We start from the raw sequence: 22,872 nt of genomic DNA, 5'->3' as shown, positions 1-22,872 counted from the left end.
ATACTTGGAACTAAAAATATCTATATAATTTTACAGTGTGCTTGAAAAAAGGTATGCAAATAACATAACAGAATAATCTCAGGAGATAACTCTCTCGGTATTTTTCGTATTGACGATCACGTCCGATACACTTAATTATGCTCTGCCAGGTGGCTTAACCACCAGGTGAACAATATCACAGTTCAGTTATCTTGTTTTGAGTGTATGGTTACAACAAACATTTTTTGTGGGAAACAAAAAGAAAATTTTGTCCGATACTGGAGCCCCGTATCAAAAAAAATATAATCGAATTTTCAAAATTTTTGAAAAATTGTGACAGTTATTAGTGTGACAGGTGGAAAATAAACAAATGTACAATGTCAACTGACAGGTTTCATAAGTGAGTATTATTATACACATTATAGTTTGTTATGGTAGTTTCGCAGTCCGGAGCGGAAATTTATTGAGTTTAAATTTCCGTTTTTACACAGTTTGTTGAACTGTTGATGCTGTTTAATTGAGATTACTACAATAATTTTACAATAACAATATTAATCACGAGTAGGTCTGAACAAAATGGCACATGGGACGGATATGACTTAAGTCATTACTTTTTTAATTAAAAATTTAATTTTAGAAAAAATATTTTTTGAATGTTCTACTTAATACATGCAGAATGTAGCACGAAAAATTTGAGTTTTTTATTATTGTAATTGCAGCCAAAATAAATTGTGACAAAAAAAATATTTTTCAGTTGTTTACTTTTTATGACTTTTATATAAAAAAAATATACATGATAAAAATTAAAAGTAACATTTTTTTCTAGAGCTGCTAAAGATGGCATGATAGAAGTGTTAAAAGAAGCAACAAAAAGAGACTGCAATGGACGAGACGAACAGGGGATGACTCCGACCCTGTATGCCGCATTTCATGGAAATTTGGAAGCGCTTAGGTTATTATGTGGACGAGGGTGAGTGTACATGAAAAATTCAAACAAAAGAAAAAGATAAGAATCACTTCTGGGAAATAAATGATGGACTTTATAAATTCTCGAATTATCAAATTTTATATAACATACACTTATTTCAGATCTAGCTTCTAGATTGACGTCATATCTTATCTTAAAAGCAAGATTCTGATCATCGTATCATAAATGATCAATAATACTAAGCGTTAAGGCCATTCTCTATAGCCAGAGTTTATGCTAACAACTCATCGCAATTATTGGCAAAACTGAAATATTCGTTTAGGACTTACACCCTTATCTAATTCTAAATGTTTTTACTCTTCTTGGCTTCTTTTTTATTCTTTAGATGGATTATTTGAAATCTGTACAAACTGCCTACGTATGTACATTGAATTAAATTCTGTATACTTAGTGGTCTTCAAGATATCTACAAATGTAATAATCAAGCAATTAGTTATAGATTATTTCCAGTAATTGGCATAACGGCATTCACTATGTGTAATAATGCAGTAATTACAAATAAATTCTCATTAAATTTTATAATATGAATAATGAACAAACGCTTATACGTGATTTGAGGAAACATTTTCTGGTTTAGTAAAGAAAGTCGCATGGCGCGTGCAGAACACTTACAATGAGGTGTAGGTAGGTTAAACATTGATGTCACTTTGTTAACAATCTGTGTACATCTTTGTAGTACTTATATATATTTTTTTTTTTTTTCAAAAATACTGTTGTGGGTGTTTAACAAAAATTAATCTTATCAGTAAGTTAAACTTTACATACCAAAATAAGCAATAAAACACCCCTTCAGCAATTACGAATCACTGGAAAATTTAAAAACTAAATCTGATTGTATAATGTAAATGATTTCACTACAATCTGACAATTAAAATGTTGTCTCTGGATTTTATTTTTATTTATTACGTGACGAATATAATACAAAATGTAAAAACATTAAATAAAGCTAAACTTCACTCTAACTTGCATGTACACACATAAAAGTATTTAAAATATGCAGCTTTATATACCAAATGACGTTGAGAAAATTCGCACCGTTGACTCACTCTGATGTATAGATAAAAAAGATTAATCCTTTGTTTTTTCATTGTATTTTAAATTAATTTAATTGAATTAGCAGTTTTTGTCATACAATTTTTCTTTAATGTGTCTTAATTATTTACTGTGAATCAAACCATTTTCAAAAGGACTGACACGAAAAATTAAAAATAAAATCTGGCAAAAATTATGCCCTTGACTTCCAAACTACATCGTCAAAATGAGACTTAAATTCTAACAAATGTAAAGTTAATAACGAAAAATACTCGTATATGTAGTCTTTATGTCATTTAACATCTATTCGCTTTTAACCAACAATTTTTTTCAAAATCACGGCGCTGAAACCACAAGCACTTTTATAATCTGTAGGATTACTAATGGCTTTAAATCTGGAATGCCATATCTACATTAATGCCGCGTGATCAGAAATGACTGAGTTCTTGCGCTTATGTTGGCATAACGGAAGCAGTTGTGCGACAGGTATGTCAATCGTGACATGCGATAAATTTAGGTTATGTTTTGGATACATTTTGCAAATTAAATATGTCAATAATCTGTCAGTCTTAACAGCTGACAATTGGAAATTATAGAAAACATCATGGTACCAATTTCACCTAAAAATCCATGATTGCCAACAGACTCAGTCATTTCTGAACACGCGGTATAACACCTATTTAACCTCATATCTGCCCTGATTTGGATAAACATTTATCATCACAAAATTAACGTCAAAAACTGGAACACCAGATATGTTTTAAATGACTACACTTCCATAGAAACACCATTATTTAGGTTAAGTTAAACTACAAATATGTCACTTGCAGATAAGCATTTGCATCATTTATGTTTATTTAGTTCAATGATAAATAAACAAAAAAGTTCATCGCATTTTTATGCACAGAGATAAGGAGACAAAACATAAAAAAACGTCCACGTGTAATTTGTTTAGTTACGACCAAAACTATAGACAAAATACCTACTTTATCATAATTTCATCAAGTAAAAATGATTTTTAAATAACGCTTGCTTGGCAGGTTACAAAATATGTGCGTTAAAATTTCCAGCAAGAAGGATGTTTAATTTAAGTTGACTAGCGGTATATTAGAGCTTAAATTACATGTTTATAAATTGGCAACAATCTTTATCTTTTAAGTAAAATTTTAAACTCGAACGATATCTCGGATAACGCTCAGTAACTAAAATGACGTATCTGAGGCACCGTTCAAATTTAAACATTCTTTATTGAAAAAAAGACTTGTCTCGACTATCTCTGTTTTCAGAAATAATTTCAGAGTGTTTTGTTGCTAATCAATTTGAAAATTCTCAGTAATAAACAAAATTTGCTTATTTAAAATTTCAACACTCGTTTTGGGCAAGTAAGAAGGAAAGATTTTTTTTCAAGAAACTAAATTCAGTAAAAATTGCATTTTTGGAATCAGCATTGCGTGAAATAAGAATGAAATTTTAATAGCGGTAGATACGGGATAGTAGAGATTTTATGTAAATTATTGTACAGAAGTCAAGCAACTTTTCACAAAATCTTTGCGTTTTGAAGAACTGGAACCACGAAAAATCTTGTATAAGTACGTTGAGCTTGTGGGTTTTGTACATTCCCAACTTAAAACAATAAATTAATTTTCATATTACTTCTATTTGTAAGTTTTATTTTTTGTTACTGCTTTTAAAATTATTTATTATTAGGAAAGTAGGTTTCTTAGTTTCGATTTAAGGCCAAGGCGACGTGGCCAACTTTTAAGAGACCGGTTAACTCTTTTTTTTTCACTCATAGCAACTGTCTATATCTCTGTAGTTTCTGTCATATGTGTGGTATATGACAATAATATACAGATATATTGCTGATTATGCGAGAGGCGTATTTTCTAGTTATGAGGCGAATTTGTAATGCAATGGAGAAAGTACATAAATTAAAAAATTTAAAGTCTAATACTCATAATATTTTATAAAAACTCTTTTTTTACTGCCAGGAAGTAAATGGAGACCATTTTGAACATCTTTTGTAGAAAACAGAAGAAGAATTATTAATTTATTTAATTATTGTTTAAATAAATTATAATTTATTTAGCCATTATCAATCAGAAACAAAGTATATGAATTCAGAAAAAAAGCTCTATTCAAAAATGTGTTCATTATATGGTAGTGCCATTAAAAAAAAACAAGTTGAGCTTGCATCTCGAAAACAAATGACGCAAAAAAAAATTTTTGGCGAATAATTAGAGCACAACTTCTTGTACCTCTATACCTAATTTCAGTTAATTTGTACAATTGGTTTTCAAGATATTTAACCGCTTCCATACATTCTAGGTACCCTATATATAGATAATACAAATTTCGTTGATCTATTAATGTGTCTATGACATAATCATCAGACATTTTCACTTTTATCTTATGGAGAGGTACTCTTAATATAATAATAATAAAAAAAACTTTCGTATTTGTATTTCTTTAACGTACTGAATGAGGTTATATAAATGTGTAAGTACTTGAAAAGTTATTAAAGGTAGAAAGATAGTTGTAGATTTTTATTAAAAATTTTCAAAAGCACAAAAATAACGAATTGAAATATTTGATTTCGAAATACTGATGTATTTCAAATTTCAAATCTAAAATTATTGAGAGTACATTTATGATTATGGTGCAAATGGTAAAAGTCTACCCAATATTTGTCTATCACTCCACCACTGCAAAGCTTTTTGCAGTGGTGGAAATGTCATCAGCTTTGATGACATTTCAAAATCTTGTTGAGCAAATTGTACTCGAAATATTTCAAAAAATATAAGAGTTACATTCAATGGATGCATTAACGTTTTCAACTTTACGCTTAACGATAAAAAATTGGTAGAAGGTTATTTCGACAGAACTTCCCGGTCCCTAAACTACAGCGAACAAATACAGATTCGAAAAATTATCAAAATTAACTTTGAAAATTTTATTTTTTTATGATGACCATTATGAGATAAAATTAATATATGTCTGGATTGTTAGAGTACAGGCAAAGAAGCATCGTATGTATATGTTTCTAGTGAGTTTTTTATGACGTCATCAACATTTTAGCAAAGGCACGTGTATCAATTTGAATAGATACAATGTAATAGGTACTATTAATAACAGTTCTATATCTTCAAATTTTCAAGAAAATGGGCTGGACAATAAAAGATGACGCATTATTCATTAATTTTATTAGTCACCTCGTATAAACGATTCAAAAAAACGTTAATTCATTGATAAACTACAAGTAGACTCTTAATATTGTGCATATTTTAGATTGATTCGGTAAAATTTTGAAATGACGTCGTTTTTCTGGGAGGCGTCGACCGCATAAATTTTGATTAAATATTTACTATGCTTACAATAACCTTAAAACGTTTACAAGGTTTCAAAACATACGGTTTTGAAATTTCAAAGTTAAGTTGTAAAATGTTATAAAATTTTGATTTTTTTACAAAAATCTGAATGCATAGGGTAAAAACTTCACAAGGATTTATAAACTACAAGTGCAGGAGTATGTTATTTTGTAAAATTTAAATAAAATTTACTATTGGAAAAGCTGGAGATGATGTCCTATGGGGTTAGCGTTTTATCCTCTACACGATATTCGTATTATATACATACAAAATTTTACCGGTAGTTTACAAGATTATCTATCCAATTAAAATCGACACAGACGCGGACAGACAGATCTATTCCTTCGTACTCTAGAGGTTATCAAAGGTGGAGAAAACATAAAAGTAGGGAGTCGGCCGATGGACTCGATTACAATACTTCTTTAGCAAAGTAAAAACTCTCAAAAAATTAAATTAATTGTACTTAAAAAAAAACTTAGTGTTTACAGTTGCTTAAAAAGTAAATAAAAAAAAATTGATCGAAGATTATGTTAACAGAACTTCCTTCACCCCTGAAGTACAGCCCAACAAATCCTGCTTTTTTGAAAAATTATAAAATTTGATTTTGGGAAATTTTACTTTTTTTTGGTGATAATCCCTATACAGTAAAAATAATATGAGTAGATAAAACCAGTCACACTGTAAGAGAAAAAAAAAGAAAGAAGAAGGTCGGGATCGAACGTACGCCCGCAAGTGCAAATGCCGTTGTTTAGTTTAAGTAATTTTGTTGGAATTACTTTTCAAATTTAATCGTATACCCAACGACGAATGAAAAAACCGTTTAGATAAACCAATATTTCGTCGAGGTACACAAATGTTACATCTTCACAATTTCAAAAAGTGTTGTTCTCCTTCCCTGAAATTCTAATTGTTTCCCCGCATTAGCCAAAAGTTTATCTACAGTCAAATTCCTTTCATTATATTGCCAACTCCAACAGTACTTGTTGATCACGCTGTACATAGCGATGAAGTCATTTAAGTTTTTTTTAATCATATACAAAGTGTCACAAAAAATGTATTCCCCACAAATTTTTGTAAAATAAATGTTACGTAAAATTTACGCGTCACATGTCCCTTTGTATGTGGTTGAATCAACTTGAAAAAATGAAGTTTGTACAAACAAAATTTGCAGTTTATCTCACAAATTTCATAACGAACCTTTTTAAAATTTTAATAGGATATTTACTTTGATTTAGGAACTATCAAGCATTAATTAAATCTGATCCATTCCTCTCTAACCCTGATGACATCATAACAAAAACAAGATGTAATGAAAAATACACCTGGAATAAGGTGTCGCTTATTTAAGTGATATGATGTGACAAGTGTTTAACTGACTGCAGAATTTACAAAAAAATGTGTAAACAATTTTATTTTATCAGTTATCTTTGAAAAGGCTTATCTAATTTTTCTGAAACTCTGGAAGACACTTACTTTAATTAATGCTACATTGTACATACTATGATTGATATGTTTATCATGCGCGACAGTTGACAATGTTCTAGTCAAATATCGTTGAATAAAAATTTTGAAAATTCACCCTGATATATTATAGGGGTTGTGTTTCGAAAAGAAGAATGTAAATCACGTTACATATACATTTTTAATATCTTATTTCCTTAAAAAAAGGATAATTAATTTTTAAAATTCATTTTGTGCACTAATGAAATTAACTGAAATTTTTAATATTTGAAACTAAATAGAAACCGCACTTAGAAATTACTATAATAGCACATATGAAATTAATTTCACTTAAAATATCTGGCTCTTCTTTCATAACTAAAGGTATTCCATTGCAAGATATTTTTAACATCCATAAATGAATAGAAACTATAATATGACAAGTATTTTTACAGTATCAGTTTGTTATCACGTTCTGAAAAAGTGACGACATCGCAATGTCGTCATAGGAACATATGTCAACAGGCTAATTAATAAAAAATATGGTCTTCAATTACGGATAAACATGAATTATTTTTTTGTAATGATAATCCTAGAATACCTTAGGATAGACAATATTAACTTATCGAGGTTGAGATAAATTCAAGGATAAATTCTCATATATACCACGATATATCTAACGTGTTCCATTTCGTACAAAGTTTGATTTTTGAAATGTACTTATCAATTTCAACAAAAATAATCATGATATTAAATCATAAGTGCATTTCACCTAAATTGTTCTCGTTTTAAACAATGCTGATGCAGAGTATAATTTTAACAGTTCACGACGTGTTTACTAACCTTATTGTTACCTTTTTAAGTCTTCTGTTTAATTTAGTGTTTTTTTTTTTCTTTGACATACTATATAATATTCAATTGACACTTTAATAATTCTCGACCTGTTGATTCATGCCCACGATGCAACAAATACCCGTTGAAATGAATTTCGTTGTCATCGTCACTTGTCAAGTTTTTCATAATATGTACTTACTTGATGTGACTAGAAAGTACTGGAGAAAAATCTCTTGTATAACAGACTTTTAACTTTATCAAGTGCTTAACGGCAAAACATAAACAAATTTGATTCTACAACTTTACCATAACTACTTCGCGATAGATACCATACTGGATTGTCATTAGTTAGCATTAAAATATATAGTTACTGAGAAAACTATAAGACCATAAACGGTTTTACTCGTCATCCACTAATACTATTAATACATCATATTTGAAATGAGTCATTTTTCGTGTATAACAGTTACCACCATTTTGTATCATTTTTTGTAGTGACGTTACTACGACAAATTTATTTTGTTTTTGCATAATTATCAGTTTGTTCACGTCATAAATTATGTTTTGGATAAATGCTACGTACACGATTATAATTGTGCACATCATGAGTAAACAATAGGTAGTTTTTTATTCACGGTGTCAGAAATGCGTAGATTAAAGCAACTTATCGGACTTATCGGAAACAATTTTTATATGTCTAAGTGGAATTCTTGTGATATGACACAAAACGAATTAAACCAAAATGATAGGAGGAAGATAAATTTTATTGATGAGTAGTGATTCTAATTTATGCGACACGCAATTCAGCAATCATTTGTTAGTTCCAGGTTTTAATGTCAGTTTTTTGAGTTTCTATTTTAGACACTATAATTTTCAGAATCGATGATGCTGAACCCAATCTATTGCTTTAAACAAGGTTGTAACGACTGTAAATAAGTTTATCTTCAATCCATGCATCATCAGTTTATTTTAAATCAACTTAAATTGTCAAACTGATATAAGATACCCATAAATAACAAGACACGTATGCGTCCAAAGGTACAATAAAAAATTTGTTGAAGAGTGCTCGCATTCATAGTTCTGAACTTTTTAACATAGCTTATTAGATGGATTGAAATCCAATTCAAACACTTCAAATTTTAGTTGTAGATTTTTTTTCAACAAAACTCTAAAATATTTATAAAACTGCTTGTTAAGATTATGTTACTTCTTCCATAATTGTTAACGGTATTGAGGCAATTTTTTATTTATTTTTTTCAAACTTCCTCCAGAAAGACTTTTTGATAACTAGCACCTTCAAAATACGATACGTGCAGAAAAATAATATTTTCCAAGATATTTAAGATAGAATTATAGTAAAGACGGTCAGAATCAACAATCGCTATTTATTAATGTCACTAGACTGAAGAAGGAAGATGGAAATTTATAAATGAAATTCAAAGTTTATCACCATTTTATGCAGAATACCGAATATTCTTTACTAAATTGTGCAGTTATGGATTGACATCTTGGGAAATTTCTCATATAAAGTGCGTTGCTTAAGGACCACCTGTTAACACTATTATTATCTATAAAAATTGGTCTAAAGAGTTTAGACAGCACTTCCCTCGCTGTCGGAAACATGACGACTGCATGCCTATTGTGTTTTTTTTCTCATTACATTTTTGTAGTGGGAATTTAAAAAAAAATTGCGATGACGTCATCAACATTTTTGCAAGGACACGTATATCAGTTGGGATAGATGTAGTGTAATACTAAGAATAAAATTATTATATTCTCAAATTTTCGGGAAAATGAATTGGGTCGTTTGAATATTGATTTGTAATAATCAGTAAAATAACGAAACAATTTACTCACGTATACCTACGTATCAGATGCAACTAAAAATCGTGTATGTATAAACATTGTTAATTTAAGATGACAGGCGTAACAGCATACGTGAGAGCCAAACACAGAAACTGTAAACAAAACGACCGTCGGTTTTATTGCTTCGACTTCCGCTTATTATATAAAACATTGGGTTTTATTTTAATTCTTGACGGTGAAATTCACAATTGGTTGATTATAAACATGTCTATTTCGCATTCGCGGAACCAAGTGACCGCATAAAACAAATGCAGATCTGTAACGTTAAAGTCGATGTAAATAAGCGTGCTACACTTATGTTTCAACCGAGTTTTTCCTTTAACAAATTTTGTGTCTACCAAATTGGGTTGGTTGGGGTGTAATACTAATAATAAGTGTTGCCTTTAATTTAATCAATAAAATAAATTGACTTCATTAATTTTTTTGAACCACCTCTTAAGAAAATCTAAAAAATATGAATGGAATGATAAATCACAAGTACAAACTCATCATATTTTTTGCATTTTAGATAGGATTTATTCAGCAAAATTTAAGGGTGACGTCATCAATTTTTTTAGGAGGGATGAACAAATACATTTTGAACAAAAGTTTACCATGCTTATAATAACTTTAAAATATTCCCAAGATTTCAAAGCATTCGGTTTTGTAATTCCTGATTAAATCGATAAAATAAATTCACGCCTTCATTAATTTTTTTCAGTCACCCTGCATATGCAAATCCAAAAATATGAATGGAATGATAAATCACAAGTACAGACTCATCATATTTTGTACATTTTAGATGCGATTTATTCGGAAAACTTTTGAGCTGACGTCATCAGTTTTTTATAGAAGATAACCAAATATATTTTGACTAAAAATTTATTATGCTCTTTATAACCTTAAAACATCTGCAAGATTTCAAAGCATTCGGTTTTGTAGTTCCTGATTAAATCAATAAAATAAATTTACGCATTCATTAATTTTTTTGAGTCACTCTGTATATGCAAATCCAAAAAATATGAATGGAGTGATAAATGACAAGTACAGGCTCATCATATTTTGTACATTTTAGATATGATTTATTCGGCAAACTTTCGAGCTGACGTCATCAAGTTTTTGGAGGGGATAAGCAAATATATTTTGACTAAACATTTATTATGCTCTTTATGACCTTAAAACATCTGCAAGATTTCAGAGCATTCGGTTTTGTAGTTCCTGATTAAATCAATAAAATATATTTACGCATTCATTAATTTTTTTGAGTCACCCTGTATATGCAAATCCAAAAAATATTAATGGAGTGATAGTTCACAAGTACAGACTCATCATATTTTGTACATTTTAGATATGATTTATTCCACAAACTTTTGAGCTGACGTCATCAAGTTTTTTTAGGGGATAAGCAAATATTTTTTGACTAAAGATTTATGATGCTCTTTATAGCCTTAAAACATCTGCAACATTTCAAAGCATTCTGGTTAGCAGATTAAAAATTAAATTTCAAAATGTTGTTTTATAATTTTGATTTTTTTTCCAAAAATCTGGACGTTTCGGGTGAAAAGTCGATTCAGAGTTGTAAACTACATGTGTAGGACTATGTTATTTTATACAATTGAAAACCCATTTACTATGTACAATTTTGAAGTGACGTCATCGCTTTAGTGGTGGGGATGATTCGACAAATTTTGGTTAGCGTTTTACCATCTACATGATATTCTTAATATAAGTACAAAATTTCACAACAATCGGTCGAGTACTTTCGGAGATTATCTGTCTAATAAAAATCCGTGACAACAGACGGACAGACGGACAGACGGACAGACGGACAGACGGACGGACAGACGGACAGACGGACAGACAGACGGAAATGGGAGACCTATTTCTTCGTCTTCTAGGGGTCATGAAAGATCGAGAAAACGTAAAAGTAGAGAGTCGGCCGACGGACTCGATTACAATACTTCCTTTGCTTACGCTCGGGAAGTAAAAATGTTATTCACATGAGAAGCATCACAAGACTAACGTTATTCGTTGCAATATTTATCGTTAAAAACTTTCAGTAAAGAATGAATCGAAGTGACTATTAATATATTTGTGATATTTTTTGTCATCTTGACAACATATTTAAAATTTTATGATGGCATACCTGATTGTCAAACATTAAGTCAATAACTGCCATCTTCTTAACACGTTTATTAGGCGTACTTATGTCAAAATGCCAATTAGGGACTGACACACTAGCATTGCTGTCAACGTGTCAGCAATCCAGAATTACCAACATACAATTTGCTTCAGTCATTAAAAGTCACGCGGTGGTGACATTCACAGTTTTCATAAAGAGCAGTGTTAAAAATCAAAAACCTTATATATTTAATATCTGTATTATTAGTACCAAATATGGTAGCAATACTGTATAGTATTATTAATTCTAAAATGTAAAACGCGGTGTTGTTTTATTGAACTGGAAATAAAATGTGTACATATAGGAAAAATTTGTTGAAAGAAACTGTTATTCTTGATTGTATATACAATGTAAAACAGAGTAGCTTTGCTTAAATGTTCTATACCTATCAGTTTCTAAAAACGTCCTTTTTGTTTTGCATTGTATATATTTGTGGAAAACATTAACTGTTTCAACGAAAAAATGTGTGCGAAATCAGAATACAGAAATATCTTAGCGGGCTATAGAATAATCTCTAGAAATTTCGAAATCAACTTATAAATATTTTTAATTATTTTTTCTACTTCGCCTTGATAGCTGAGTAAACACAGAAGTAAAACTAAAACACGATGGACTGAACCTATCAAATTCGTAATTATGTTGGTTGCCTGCAGGAGATCATGTCAGCACTAGATAAAATTGTCGTAGTAATGGATAACGCTCCTTATCATTCCATGGTGGTTGACAAATTACCTAATTCAAACTCTTCAAAATTAATTATACAGAAATGTCTGAAGGACCAAAACATTAATTTTGACATTTCAGTGAAGAAAAAAGATCTTTGGAACTTTGCGAAAGCGTACCTAGACGACGCCAAGCAAAGGGAAAAATATGAAATTAATGAAATCTTAGCAAGGAAAAATTATAATGTATTGCGTTTACCCCCATACCATTGTCAATACAATCCAATTGAAATGGTGTGGGGGTTTTGCAAATCATATTATAACAAACATGTTCGTGCACGAACTCCCACCAAAGGCAGAGTGTCTAATTTGTGGAAAGAAGCCTTGGGCCGTTATACGCAAGATATGTGGATGAAAAGTGTTAGGTACTGTGAAGATCTCATTAAGGCTGATTGGAAAAAACTAAAGGGGGATTTTTCTGTTGACGATATGCCACTATTTATTATATAGGTATAGTATTTCCACCGATAGATTAGCTGACAGAAAAGTCACCAAATAGACCGCTATAAAAAGTAGTGCTAAAGGCGCTTTATTTGAAATATAAGGAGATTTGCAAATAATGTTGAACTAGGTAAAATTACTTTTAATAATAACACAATTTATTTCCAACATTCAATATTATCTATACTGGAACATACACTTCGAATAACATTACATACTTTATATTGAAGTAACAACCTCTGTAGGGCATCTTAAATTAAAATTTTCCTTCTTGAAAAATGAATACGCATTGGCATTCATTTTCTGTGCCACGATGTTGTCAACAACAGTCATACTGCACGGGGTTGAAGAGGGCTACAAAATATAATGGTCTATAATGATTGCACAGAATAAATCAACAACTCACTCTTGCGTAATTATGAATTTTCTTCGTAATGTCTTCCATGGGGTCCATATGAAACGTTTTTTGACACAAACAACTTAACCTAAAATGTCCAAACTTCAGCCACTATACAAAAAACAGCACAGAGGTCTATAATATCATACCTAACAAATCAAAACAAGTAAAAAAACACAAACACTAAACGCAAAAAACACACTTTTTAACTTTTTGAACCAAAATTTTAAATTAACGTCAATTAGCTGATCGACCAAAACACAGGTTAAACGAAACCGGCCGACTGGCGCAGGCATAGAGGCGTAGGAAATTCGTTGCGCGGGAAAAGGAACGTTGGTTGCCAACTTAAACTACAACTCTTTAACTGCTTTAAGCGTATAATGTTAGTATATTTTGGATTCTCCGGTTGGCGATTGTGAATTCAAAATTTTCCAATCTATCGCTGGAAATAGTATACTTGGCTGATTCTGACTCTGACGAATTTTTTGTTAGTAATGATTCGGAAAATAACTTAAGGTGATGTTATCGGTTTAGTTTTCAGTGAATTTACAGTAGATTTTGTTTCACAAATACTAGACAACTAGTTGGAATCTGAACTAAATTTTTTTTTTACAATATCTTTGATATGCTATTAGTGTCCGGAACTTATAAAATTGGAGAAAAAATGACCTGTTTTGCTCTAATAAAATCGCAAATATGCTCAAAATCACACTAATATTAGGTCCGACTGTGCCGATCATAGTTATAAAATTCACATTAAAGTAAGTCATGGACATTCTTTGAAGTGTTTACTATGATATTTCAAAAAGAAAAAAAAAATTTTGATTCATAAAACTTCATAATTTTGATTTAAAACTGATCATGTTTGAAGCTTTATTTTATCCGTTCCATTTGCTGTCTCTTACTGCGGTCTCTCTCGGATCGGGGTATAACACCCACCGAACGTTCTTGGAACGATGGGATAATTTATTACTTCAGACATCTTTTCGGTGACAAATTTAATCTTTGCATAAATTTACTTCAGTGTAGTTAGCGAACTCGTGACCACTGAAATATATAAAGAGTATATTTTGAAATAGGACGAAAGTCGAAGATTCCACTTTCAAAGCCACGAAAAAGTGGAAAAAACTTTTATCAGAATTATTATGTCAAAAACCTACTAAAACTACAGACAAAAAATGCAGTTTAATCATAATTTGATTAGTTTTACTATTATTATGCTTTTATTCCCTAATTTCTGTACATATAAATATTACTGTTTTTTAGACCCGCCGCTGTTTTTATACACTTACATAAAGTGTAAGCCAATGTTTCTAATATAAATTTTATTATTGTTACTTTATATAATCACCAATCCTATTGCTTCTCGGCTTTTTGTCAAAGATCAAAGTGTATTACCTGAAAGAATTTTATTTTGTTGAATAAAAGATTACCATAAACCTTATAATTAGCCGGATAACCATTCAGTATACACAGGTAGTTTCTATACCACTTTAGTTTGAACATAGCCGATACTAACCAGCTAGGGAACCAGTTATAATTGAAATATGTAAACCAAATAATTGAAGTACTTAGTTTTAAGTAAAACAATTGGGTATATTTATAAATACGCATAAATAAAAACGAAACAAATTATTAGTCTCTAGTTTATTTTATAATTTGCATTACATCATGACATATAGGTACGTACTGATGCAGAAATTGGTGATTTTCTCGTTGCATTTCAGTATAGAGACACACTCAGTAGAGCCATTTGGACACTTAAAATTGATTTTGTTTTACTTGCCACAAATCTTTTTAAGTGTTGCGAAAGTGATTGTTGTGTGTCCGAAAAATAACTGCATTTATAATTATTCGGCTGAGTGCTTTTTTTGTTGTAAATCAATCAGTTTCCCAATTAGATTATAATTGCTTGGACTTACTATTTGTTGTCTTAATTTTTCGATGTTCATTTTTGTACATATTCAGATTTTTATTTGTTATTAATTTCTTGTGGTCTTTTTTCGTATATGAAAATTGAACTGTTGACGAACGAAAATCGAACAATAATACACGACAAGCGGGTGCCGAACTGTTACCAGAGATTATGGGTGTCATAAATTACACCCCAGCTTTCCTGAGTTTCAACCAGCCTACCACTACTTCTCGTCTTTATTTTTCTACACGCAAACTTCTTGTGAAGGCAATAACACGGCAAAATTAAAAATCCGCCAGTTTTCTTTTAGCAAACGTCCCCTTAAATGCTAAATCAAAAGTACAAAATTATGGAAACAAGAGCAGTTTTTAAGCGACATCCTAATGCATCTGTTAGAAATGTTGTCATGAAAATTTAATCGTTCGAAATTTGTAGCAAAAAAGTGAAACGAAAAAATACACCATTTTGTTAAGATTTGACTCTACAATAGTGGATGAAACATACGACAAAGCAGATTTTTAACATGGTCTTTCTTCGCAAACGAGGGGTTTAGAAAAACTAAAATTATAAAACCACCATTTCTGAGGGCTAAACGAAACTCTATAAGCAGCTCTACAACGTCAATGTATCTACATAAAAAAAAGTAATATCCTAGAGCAGCTCAGCTGCCATTAAGTCAGTTATGATCATTTTTATTTTCAACTCACTCTCAGTTACACCAATAGTAATAAATAATCTACATCTGAACAAGCAGCGTACTCGTTAAAATAGTAAATAGTTGGAGAAATATGTTTACCTAGTACATAAAACACGACAGATGTTGTCAGATTATTAACTACATTTTTGTAAGTGCAGAGTGTAATATCTGTTTTAAAAAGCTACACGAACCGATACTCGTATCAAGCGGTGGCACTTTAAAACATCAAAAAAACAATAGTTCATTTGCGATAAAATATACGCGATAAAAGTCCTGCGGTTATCAGGAGCTTGATATTTGACTGCAACCAATATTTCCATTTTATTATAATAAAACAATGCAGTGAAACAATATTACTATAATCCGGTACACACGAAAATATATATAGCCGGAGAGATATAAAGCAGCCATAGGACGACATAAAGGTGTTAACTTCTGTTAAATAATGTTTATTACCCGTCTATTGTCTACTTACGTATAACATTTGCACAGGAACGAAATGAGCATGAGTCAAGCGAAACGGTATTGAAAATAGGGCCAGATGGAAAATACCGATGCGTTTTCCAATATTATCTACTGTATTATTTATCTACGTGCCAACACAAGTTCAATATTACAACTTCATTATGTTTATCGTGTGCAGAAACGATTCGACAAAAAATCGAGAAAATTGATTTCACACTTTGGAGTAACTGCATCTGACATGTCACTCATGTTGAAAACGGTTTCCTGCCCCAAAAATAATAATTGTTCACGAAAATGATTAGAACAGCGATATTGATGATGAAATTTTTGACTTTTAAATACATGTTATCTAGTTATCTCACCAAGTTTTAATTTCCGTTCGAGTTTCCATCATTTTGAAAAAGTTTTAGCAAATGATCAACGTTTCTATACGAAGCTAATGGTTTATTTGTACGCAAAACATTAATAAAATGGTACTTCTCGGAAACTTTAACATTCTTAAAATTAGTACCCCTAAGAATTTTGAAAACGCTTGTGAACTTTATCAGTACAAGGCTGTTCTCAATTAATAAATAAAGATTAAGGTTTAATTTTAGATGTGGTCACATCTAATCAAATTCTAGAGGCAAGTATGTGTGTGATAAATCAAAATTCTTTTCATCCGGCTTCAGAATATAATTGGCCACCTTTAAGGAAAAGATCTGCTTTAGTGGTATAGTAAATTATAACTTTGTCTACAATTTCGTTCTATTACATACTAAGTACATTTCTATCAAGCAACAATGTCAGTCTTTCAACATTAATTTAAATTTTTTTCGACAAAAAATTTTGTAAACTTAGTAGACCTCTAATAAAGTTCCTGACCAATTTGTAAATCTAAAAATATTCTAATATATCTCAATTAGTTATGAACACAATTTTGCAAAGATTACTGAGTACGTTCTTCAACGTGTTATCCGTCCGCATATTTCTGATGTAAACATCAAACACAAAACACATAATATCTGAAGTGTTAGATCAAGATGGCAGACCGACTGTATCTACAGAGACTTTTCAAAAACTTTGGGTTACACACCATAATGTACGTACCTGTAACTTACGAAACTCAAGACGTTTGGTTTATCTGATTTCGTTGATAGATAACTCTTACATAATAAATGGATCGTAGTAAGTGTGTTTAAATAGTTTTAACACTTTATTATTATTCTTGTATTAAAATTTCTAGCATTCTCCAGTGTGTCGCATGGATTCATTGTTTTTTGATATATTTCTTAAAAATATAATTAATGGCCTGACTGCTGTTTGTTTAATAATTTTACACGATACGACGATCTTAGATTACCTGCCAGTCAGATTTAATAATCCAGATATTAGGTGTTATATTTTGCAAACAAAAGATAACAAATTTTCAAGTAAAAATGCTTCAATAATGTCACTCCAAGAATTTTTAACGAAACAAGTATTTATTTTAATTCAACTGGAAAAAAGCAGTAACTAACTGACATAAAGGTGAATTCATATACAAAATTATACAATAATTTGATGCACATTAGCCGACACTTCCTAAATTCAGTTTTAGAAGTCAAAAATTTTACCTGTTTTACACAGCCTATGTGAACCTGTAGAGAGAATTAATATCTACAGATGGACGTCGTCTACATCGATTTCTCTAAAGAGTTACACACCGATCATGATACACTGTTGAAAAAGTTAAATGCATGTGGATATTCCCTGAACTACTTCAGTGACTTTATTTCTTATGAATTTGTGTCAAAATCTAGAATTCCTCGAAGATTCAATCTAGACGCATTGTTGTTAGCTATCTTCATTAATGATTTGTTGATTAGCGACTTGGTACTACATAAATAAGCTCAGAATCAATCAAGATAAATGTTTGCTATGTCGTACACAACAAAATTATATTTGACTGATTGATGTTCAAATCTGTGAATGTAAAATATTCAACCACAGCAATGTCACTAAAACTCTAAAAAGCGTTTATTTTTAGTAAATTAGGATGTGTTCCTGCATTTTTGTTTAAAATTTAAAAGCAGGGAATTAATAAATGACGTTCTATTTATAGTAAACTTATTAGAAACAAGATTGAAAATCAGAAAATTGAGAAAAGAAGGGATCACGTTTTTCTGCATGTTTTATTTAGCTACACCAAGAAGAAATATATTTAAAAATCCTGGTATTAGCTGCTTATTTTGTTAACTAATAAGTATATTATTATTTATGATGACGGTTTTTACTTTAAAAAATACAGTAATTTCAATTCGCCTACGTTGTATTTTAATTATAATCGATTTTTTTTCTTCCCGAGCGTATGCTAAGAAGGTACTGTACTAACGTTCATCAGAGCAATGCCTACTTTCATGTTTTCTCAACGTTTCACGATGCTCACATACGAAAAATAGCTCTCGCGTCTCTTGTCTGTTGGTCATTTGTCGTGTTCTATTTTATTAAACAGTTAATCTTCGAAACTACCGGACCGATTGTTTTCAAATTTTATGAGTGTTAGGGATATCGTGTAGAACTGTAGATGGTAAAACGCTAACAAGAATTTGTCTCCTCATCCCCACCAACAATCTGATGACATCACCTCAAAATTTTACTTTATAAATACCATTTAAATTTTAAAATAGCATCTTCCTCGACTTGTGGTTTAGAAATGCGCCTTGAGTTTTAAACCTGAAAATCTGAAAAATAAAAAAGTTAAATAATATTTCTGCCATATACTTTTTCCGTTGCTTTTTTAAAGCAGTGAAGTATTGTAATAGGACTCATCGGACGAATGACTACTTTGATCTTTTCTGGACGTTTCGTGACCCCCTAGAATATGAAAAAATAAGTCTCCCGTTATTGTCAAATTTTATATGTATATCCCGTCTGACTTTCCGTCTCATTATTAATACAATTAATAATAATAATAATAATAATAATTCTCATTGGTGCGCACATATTTCAGTAGCATTTAAAGTCTTCACCTCGGAAGTTAAGATCACCAATGTATGCTAGGAATATCGTGTAGATTGTAAAATGTTAACAACAATTGGTCGTCTCCACGAACAAATTTAACGTCGCGTCGGCTCAAATTTTTCCATAGGAAATGGTATTTAAATTATAAAATAACACAATATCATGCTTTTGTACTTGTGGTTTATGAATCCGACTTGAATTTTAATCACAATTCTTTTTAAAACATTTGTGCAATTCTTGGAACGAGTTTCAAATAATTGATATCTCGCACACGTACGACACAAGTAGGTCGACACCGGGTGATTTAAGGCGTTGAATATGACCAACTTCAACCCTTTGTGCGTGAATTTGATTTCATCCTCGTCGACATTTTTTTTATTGCTTGGCAATTTGCATTTTTTTTTTTGTAAACTGGTACTGGTAAAGACAGATCACAGTTCCCATTTTATTATAAAATTTTAACATTATCAAAATATTAGAAACTAATAGGGAAAAATCGAGTTTTTTTCTTACTGTAAACTACCCACTAACATAAACAAGTTATTATTAATTTAACCGAATATGACAGCGTAGCTGACACGGATTGAAAATAAATTTTGATTCATTTATTCATTTTTTAATTTTACTGCTAAAACGGCAGTAATTTTCACCAAAGTGGATGCTGTATGTTTGCATTAAATTTATTAGTAACTTACTAAGTAAACAATGTTTATTTTAGGGGAGATCCAGACAAAGCCGACCTCTTCGGAAACACAGCATTGCATTTAGCAGCAGCACAGGGTCACAAACACATCGTCACTTTTCTAGTCAATTTTGGAGCAAATATTTATTCAACGGATATAGATGGTCGCACAGCACAGGAATTAGCCGGTATGAACAATCGCGACGACATTCTCAGGTTCTTAGATGGTGTTCATGCAAAACTAGAAGCAGGAGATAAGAAAAAAACCAAAACACTTAGAGATAAAGCCAAAAAAGACTCGGAAAAATGTATCAAAGTAAAACCCTTAAAAATACAAGTGAATAATTAATACTAAACCTGATTTCGCTTTAGAAATTCAACAAACGACAAGTGAAAAAAGAAAAAGACCAAGAAAAATTAGAACAACGGAAGATTAAAGCACCAAGGCCGTCAGTGATAGAAACTTTAAAGACTAGGATTAAAAGTGGGTCTATGACAAATTTAGCTAATCTGGGGCCCGCACCACCTAGGAACTCGTTCAGTGCCATCGTGGGTAATGGAACGGTTTCAGGGGCCAGAAATATGGGATCAGTGCAAAGAAGAATTCTTGCGGGACGGACGAGTCGTGCTACATTTGACGATGACTTTAAGGTTAGTCTTTTTGTGTCTTTGTTGTTAAATTATGCATAACATCTAATGCAGATTAGTGAAATCGAGGATGGTCAACGTTCAGTACGATCACTCAAAGGATACCGACGAGATTCTGAGGTACTCTATGCTGGCACCATTGACTCAAAGGCAGGTCAGCGCCTTGAATCGGTGTTCAATAAAGATGAGTACATTGTTGAATCACCACCACCGCCGCCAAGTAATGGCTTAACAAGGTCTATTTCTCAGCCCGATTTTATGCACGAGCTGGAAACGAATGGCGACAAAATGCACCAAGAACCAGCGAGTATATTTGTTAGACCTGGTATTGGAAGTCTAGCCTTTAGGTAACAACTAATAAATTATACTTACATCATTACAACTAAATCCTTCTGCAGGAAAAGTATAACAAACACATTCCAAGGCTTCTATGGCGGCGATGGTACAAACGAAGAGAGTTCTATAGGTTCAGGAGAAAGTTATGGCCTTAGAACAAACAACCTCTCTACCGAAGATGAATTGTCAGGTATATCACATTGAATAAAATAATAGGTGTTAAAACTAATGAACAAACTCTTTTAGAATCAGAGTCCAGCGAAGATGAGAATCCAAATGGGCCTCTGGAACGGTTTCTGACAGCTTTCGGATTAGGAGAATATCTACCACGATTCGAAGAACAAAAAATAGATTTAGTTACCTTAATGATGCTTTCAGAGAACGATCTTAAAACTCTTGGCTTGCCACTAGGGCCACACATAAGGCTCGTTAAGGCAATTAATGATCGAAAAGCGGCCCTTGAAAATCCTGGTGAAGTTGTTGACAGTATGTTGTAAATATTTCGGGCTTGTTGTTTGCGTCTACTATAAGTATTATTGGCCTACTTTTGTGTTGATGTGGCACTTTTGTATAAAATATTTAATTTTGTGCCAGTATTCATTAGGTATACATAAGTAAGACTACACAACGGTACCTCTACAAAATATACTTATTTATGAATTTGTATTTAAATTTATGATAAATAAATGTATATAATATGACCCAATACAAATCTTGACTTTTATTGATATAAAAAATTACTGTTATGGCTAGAGAAAGTTTCAAAGATAATTTAATAACTCACTGTCATCAAAGAATAAATATTTATAAAAAAGAAATCTAAAATTTGCGATTGTTCACAAACTCAATTTAAAACTTATCAAATTATTCAAAGGTTACTACAACGCTATACAACTATCCACACAAATTTAAAGAAAAACTGGAAACAAATACATGATTAAAAATGAATTATTAAAAAAATGATGCTTTTTCATAATAAACTCTTCAAAAACAAATTTCAAAATATTTTTTGTATGATAATAAAGTACTCCTACAATATAAGCAGGTCAACAAGTGCACAATTTACAAAAAAAAATTATATCTACTGACATCACTATTAGATAATAAAATTTCCACTAAAAAAAACCTAGAAGATATCACAGACGTAAAGGAGTAAAACAAAACTCTGCAAAATTAGGTACTACTACAAATAAAGTACTATTTGATTTTTTTTTTTATTTTTTTTTTACAAACAACATTTATTTTGTGTTTGTCTCAAATATGCCTTAACATTAACACGCACCAAAAATGAAGTTTAAGGAAACAATAACAACGCATTAGTGTATTATGGAATCTGTTTTAAAAAGTACTTACCCACTATCGTTTAAAAAACGAAAGTTGTTTTCAATTTTAATGGAACCGGAAATGCTATTACACAATCTGCTTTTATTCTATTTTAGAACCATAATCTTATTTATAAGCACCCAAATGCGGGCTTAAATTGACCTTTTTAGCACAAATCTGTCAAAAATTGCTAAGCAACAATTGATTGTTCATTTACTCTAATCAATTAATTATTCAAACACGCTTCGATATTCAACGTTTTTCTTAAGTTGGAAAAACAATATTTTATCAAATCATTACCTGACCGACTTCAAATTCTTCTAAACTTTCGTTTGAATAAACGTTTTCCGCTTCTTTAATTTACATTTTGAAAAACGAATTATCAAATAATCAACGTGGTATCCATAACAACATCAAAATAATAGCCAGCTATGTATTAAAATTCGCATCGGCACAATTCACACAGTCTTGCCGAAAATACTCAATATTTCGTTAAAAATAGTTTATAAACTAAAATAGAATAAAACGTTGTATGTACCACGTGCATAATTGTCGATTGTGGCACTCAGGAAATTAAAAGCCCTCCTTCGTCGGGC

The 22,872-nt window shown here is 31.0% G+C and overlaps 1 protein-coding gene and 1 long non-coding RNA gene across 2 annotated transcripts; one reads left to right on the top strand and one right to left on the bottom strand.

Annotated features, from left to right (window-relative positions):
* Window positions 1-152: 152 nt before the first annotated feature.
* On the top strand, window positions 153-21,665 carry LOC135132726 (pre-mRNA splicing regulator USH1G). The gene is made up of 7 exons (XM_064060912.1): window positions 153-379; window positions 806-949; window positions 20,006-20,285; window positions 20,342-20,620; window positions 20,672-20,964; window positions 21,016-21,143; window positions 21,200-21,665. The coding sequence occupies exons 1-7, from the start codon at window positions 357-359 to the stop codon at window positions 21,448-21,450; spliced, it is 1,398 nt and encodes a 465-aa protein (XP_063916982.1). The 5' UTR covers window positions 153-356; the 3' UTR covers window positions 21,451-21,665.
* On the bottom strand, window positions 12,924-13,677 carry LOC135133066 (uncharacterized). The gene is made up of 3 exons (XR_010281139.1): window positions 13,378-13,677; window positions 13,238-13,316; window positions 12,924-13,185 (listed from the first exon to the last, which is right to left on the bottom strand). It is a non-coding gene; the product is annotated as an uncharacterized LOC135133066 (long non-coding RNA).
* Window positions 21,666-22,872: the final 1,207 nt, after the last annotated feature.

This window comes from Zophobas morio, unplaced genomic scaffold, assembly GCF_036711695.1.
Source record: "Zophobas morio isolate AGI-343-1 ecotype UQ-CSIRO unplaced genomic scaffold, CSIRO_AGI_Zmor_V1 ptg000021l, whole genome shotgun sequence".
NCBI lineage: Eukaryota > Metazoa > Arthropoda > Insecta > Coleoptera > Tenebrionidae > Zophobas > Zophobas morio.
This window is presented reverse-complemented; position numbering and strand designations above follow the sequence as displayed.